Raw genomic sequence first — 5441 nt, forward strand, 5'->3', positions numbered from 1 at the left:
GCCAAGCGAGGCCTTGTATAGACGTTGAACCTTTCGAGAAGAATGCGCGCCCAATCGATGTTTTATGTGTGCTTGCTTAAGCCGTACCGGAATTTGACGCAAATGAACGTTTCCGCAATGGCGCCCAAAGGCGCTCGATCTCCCGGAAGCTGAACCAGCAACTATTTCTGAGCACGGAGTGCAACAATTTCCGTTTCTAGCGGCGCAAGGTGCTCCAACGTCGCACGAAGTGACGTATTCGTCTGTTCGACGGCTAGGAGCCGCTCCAACAGAGTGCGATAATTTCCAGTCGGTGCACAAATTGTTCCAGGCTATCGGGGTCTTTCGCACAGCGGTAGACGACCTCGGAAGGATGCCCGGCGAGATGACGATGACGATGGACTTTGTCCTTTAAAGCTCAAAGAGCTTCACGATTCACTGGACGGCGATCGACCAAGGCGTCATCGTCCGCCGTCGACTCTTATCGATGAGAACGGTGGCGTCCACACCACGTGGAATGCCTTGTGGGTCGACGTTGTCGACAGGGCCGAATCCAATATCTTGTGAAGTGGCGGGAATGTCCGAACTCCAAATCTCTTAGAAGTTTGGAATCTTATCTGTCTAGACGCCATGGACGCTTATGTTAGAGAGGAATATGACGCTTCGCGTCGTCGTGCGCGCGGTGCGTCTCGGCGGTAGTTCGGGAAGCAGTATAGCCATGAGGTTAGCTCAAGCTATGACCCTGAGCTGTTGTGGTCATCGGCTTACCCGCGTGAAAAACCACAGAGCTTGCAGGAGAGTTATGGATAGTTCCATACGTCGCAGGGCGACAATGCGCCGGAAGTCGGCGTTGCGCCTTGAGTTTGGCAAACTCAAATCTAAGATGGCGCCGAAGGCGCACGTCCACTTCCTTGTGGCTTTGCTATATGAAAGATAGCAAAGTAAGTTTTTGGTTCCGCTACACCCATCGCTCAGAGCTCATCGTCATGTGCAGCAGGTTCGCCAGGGGCGAGCACCACATGAATGGTCGCACCGCGGGGACAGGAGCGCCTCCTCCTTAATCTCGAAGTAAAGCACGGCGGGATTTCTTGGGGTACCAAGGAGCGAGCTCGGGGAGCTTTTTCCAGGTCAAGCTTAGCTTGTGTGATGGCCGGGGGGGGCGACTACGTAGACGACTTAGGATCGTGTGATCGCATGTTTGCTTTAGAAGCAGGATCCGCCGAGCGGGAGCAGAATTCTACACGAAGGCCTTGGACCGAACGTGGTTACGAGCGCATGAGAGCTGCTCTGTGGGCAGCTTCAAATTGCCTCGTCGAGGCGATTGATGACTATACCACTTCCCCCGGAAGTCGAGAGGTTGAAATGTGGACACGGTATTTGCAAGGTTTGAGCTCGGCTCGAATCGTGCCGTTGGCGCACCTCATCCCCCTCGTCTTCCCAGGCTGAGAAAGGAGTATCCGAATTGTATTCGACTTCTTCCGAATCTTTGACTAGTAAATCCGTCGCCCAGGGCGGACGTGGTGTGTGGCGCTTGGTTGCCGAGGGCTGAGGATGTGCTTCCCGTGAAGCCGCGGATGTACTGTCCCGAGATGCAGCCCGCGCAGAAGGAGAAGAAGGCCGTTGCCCGCGGGTGTCTTGGAAACCAGCCAGGCTGTTTTTTTTTCGTGTCATAGATACAGGGCTCATTGAGCAGAGAATGTTCAAGGATGTTCATACAAACTAAGACACGCTAGCCTCGTATGAGGCGACCGGTAAAACAATGGTGTGGCTACACTGTAACAAGAAGCCATTACATATTAATTGGGTTTTGCTATATTTATTAGGTATCACTCCATTATTTAGGAAAACCTAAGCTTTAAGATATTGGTGGCTCTGCCGCGACTAAAACAATTAAATACAGTCTTAACTTTGAACGGAAGAGCGTTTTCACCTTGGTTAGACTTTTATGTGCTCTTGGAGGTAGCGGATTGCGATCCGCTACACTCGTACTGGTTCTTGTAAAGAACGTACGGTTGATGACCTAAGCTTAGCTTACTTCAAGTAAAAAGCTATGGCAGCTCCGCTGCAAGTACGGCTTGGACTGAAATTCACGACGTGCTGATCTACTGTGCCGTCAAATTTGAGGGTCGTCAAAAAGCCCGCTCAAAGTGCTTTCAGGTGTGAATAAGCGCTGTTTACAACATCCCCTTAAGCACCACATACACGCTCGTGAAATGACAAAGCGATTCTCAACGTGGAATGGGAAGTACAGTCATAACTCGAAAGGAAGGAGAACGACCTGAGGGTTTGAAGAAAATTAGCAACGAAAGTTGAATATATTGATAGCCTAAAGAACTATTGCAATACATCACATGGGCTCCTAGATGCTATCCTAAAGATCTTGGGTTCCTATGTACCTGTTTTATACAATCAGGGGCGAGCTGAGGTTGAACCTCAGCTTGATTGATATAAATATTGGGTGTACGGAGCTTGATCTTTGGAAAGCTTAAATTCATTTTTTGTGCAAAGCTCCTCGCAGAAGTGACTGACTGACGACATCAGCTTATATAGACAGAGACACGTCATCCTCACCAGTACAGATCACTAACTAGGAACCATTTTTTTGTATCACACGGAATGTTTGTGGCTTCACATCAAACATCACTTATGCACATTATTGTAGTTCCTTTTAATATATATTCTCACAATGCATGCTGAAGGTACATAGATTCCTTCATGTAATGGCTAAGTGTAGCCCATGACAGCGACTCCCTAGCTCGATTATCACAAGCATTGGTCCGCCGGGATGATGGCCAAATGTATGGCCGTCATAAATCACTCCTTTCAGAGTATAACTACCCCATTAATTTGGCTGTCAAAGCCCCAATTGTGACTTAACGAAGGGTACAGCCTAGTATCTCACTAGAGCCCGATCGAGGAATTTCTACAGGTGCTATGCCAGCTCGAAACTAGTGTACGCCCCCAGGCGAGCAATTGCTGCATCTGTATATTTGGATGCTACTTTCCTGATACCTCGAATTGAAAGAATAAATATAAATTTTTAAGCGAGGTTAGTTGTCCTGGGGACAGGAATTTTAGCATCTCCTGTTCTGACCTTTTAGATGATATTGTCTGTTCGCGACTCCGTCGTGCGATTGACTACAAGTGCTACCAAGTGCAATGGGGTTCCCAAAGACTTTGCATTGTGGAGATTCGACTCGAAAAGTGCGCGTTAGGAACCGCACAAAGCTTGGTTCGTACGCTCTACGCAGTACGAAACTGTAGCCTTTAACGTAACTACGTTTCTGTTACTGCTACTTCATAGGTGATATATCACAATAACTCTAATTGGTCCAATGATAAAAGTGCCTATCTCCCCCTGTGTCCATCATTTTTATAAAAATACCGGTGCTATTGTCGCTTCGCGGTGATAGCGCGAACATCACAATACTCCAGTGTCAGCTGACATTCTTAGTGAATTCATGGGAATTAATAAGCAACCGTCCAGCAACAGCCAAAAGTTAGCGGAATAGAAGTAACAAATGCAGGTAGCTAGCTATACTAATTCCAAGGACGGTCGTATTCTGACAATCTGGCCAAGTCAGTCGTAAGCTGATTTCACTATTTCGTACAATCTTTCACAATCAAAAAGGTACTGCTTTTAATCTCTGACGCATCTGTCGGCAAATGCAAGTAACGTTGTGACACTGGTGACAACAAAATGACACGATAATTAAACTGATCTTTAACGTACGAGCTGTTCATTCATATTGCGACAGCTTGAAAGTGTATGATTGTCATGGAAATTTCCTTGCTTGTGCTGCATTCAGCTATCAATTTGAAGGGTTACAAAGATTGGATAGGAAATGTCAAGCTGACTTTGAATTACGTATGTTTTTATTTCTCATGCTGTCGAAAAAATGAGAATGGGCTTGATCCTTGTGAGTAACTATTGTATCCGGAGCTAGCACTTGGAATTTTAGAATACATGATTGCTGGGCACGCAAGATGTGTTTACATACCTCAGTCTTATCGTTTGTCGATTTTTTAACGAAAAAAATAAGTAAGAACAATACAATTGTATCACGAAAAACAGCACGAAAATCAAATCGTACTTTTGTGTAACTGAAAATATGTAATATTAGCACAATACTCTCAAAAGACACGCACATTTTTGAAATATAGAATTTTAATTAAATACATTTCATTACATCCGGAAAATAGATGGTCACCTTCAACAAAAACTTGTGACCCCTTGCATGATGAATGGCTTGAATATCTATCGTAAGCAATCACTATATTTCGATTTCAGTAGCATTGGAGCTTCGGTAAGGAGGCAAGGGCACTGTCCTTTGTCGTATAATATTCTTTCTATGGGTCCTAAAAAGAATAATCCCGATATACTGAACGTCGATAATGTATTGTGTTACACTCTATAGATACATTGTATCAGGGCGTAGTTACAACGTCATTTTTATGCAAATTCCGTTAGTTCAGTAAAACTGGAGTCGGAGATGGTAAGCTGGCTCTACACAGTCCGTCTCTTGACTATCGGTCACTTAATAATGATTGCAAATAGCTGCCATTTGTATCCTTCAGATGGCAGCTGGAACTTCAGAAGCTTAACGAGCTGGATCTCGTTGTGTCTTATCCCATCCTCATCCATCAGTGAAGAGCATCTCAATGTCCTTCCCCTAAGATAAGAAAATCCATCTGCTTGCTAGTATTATATCTGAGAGGTTAAGGCGCAAACATTTTAGCTTTAACGCCTTAAAAGTTGAAGGTCTCTTTTGATAATTAATCGTAGATAGCACTGATAGTTTAAGGCCAGGTGTGCAATCATGATATTATAGTGTGCTACCAATAATGTGTCACCTCGTCACTATCTCTTGTTTAGTTTAATATTACAGTGGTGAGGACCTCTGAAACTTTCTCCTCCAAAATACAATCCTGGATCGCATCATTTGGCGTACAGTTGATGATCGCGCTGTTGTGTCTTGAGAACAGACAGGTCGAAGCTACCCCTTCCATGAACCATTAAAGCTTGCTCACTGGTTCGCGTTGCCCACCCCATCACTAAACAATTTGCATCCGCTAGCGTAACCGACCTCGCCCAACATGCGTGTCTATCCTCTCTTCATGTCGATTGCACTTGCAACTACCTGCGCTGCTACTTTGGTTACATCGCAAACCGACAGAAGTGCGATCGTGGTCAACTCGGCTGATGTTGTTCTCAATCCTGTACTTGCGACGAGTGATCAGACGCAGTTTAAGCGAAGACTTCGTGCCGCGTATGGCTTTAGTCAACTAGCAAGTGGCGATAATCATGATGAGGAGAGGACTCCAATCGGTGGGGTGATGACCTCTATCAGTCATGATGTGAGTTTAACGACGGATCTAAGAATGGTAGCAGAAGATGAGTTGCAGAGTTCATTGAAGGCGACACAGGCTTTAAGAATAATGGAAATTCAAAAAAAAAAAAA

The 5441-nt window shown here is 45.4% G+C and overlaps 1 protein-coding gene across 1 annotated transcript; it reads left to right on the top strand.

The window, feature by feature from the left end:
- Window positions 1–5076: 5076 nt before the first annotated feature.
- PHALS_04554 (RxLR-like protein) lies at window positions 5077–5395 on the top strand (the record flags this gene model as incomplete). The annotated part of the gene is made up of 2 exons (XM_024722383.1): window positions 5077–5313; window positions 5372–5395. The coding sequence occupies 2 exons, from the start codon at window positions 5077–5079 to the stop codon at window positions 5393–5395; spliced, it is 261 nt and encodes an 86-aa protein (XP_024573464.1).
- Window positions 5396–5441: the final 46 nt, after the last annotated feature.

This window comes from Plasmopara halstedii (genome assembly GCF_900000015.1).
Source record: "Plasmopara halstedii genome assembly, contig: Scaffold_262, whole genome shotgun sequence".
Lineage (NCBI taxonomy): Eukaryota > Oomycota > Peronosporomycetes > Peronosporales > Peronosporaceae > Plasmopara > Plasmopara halstedii.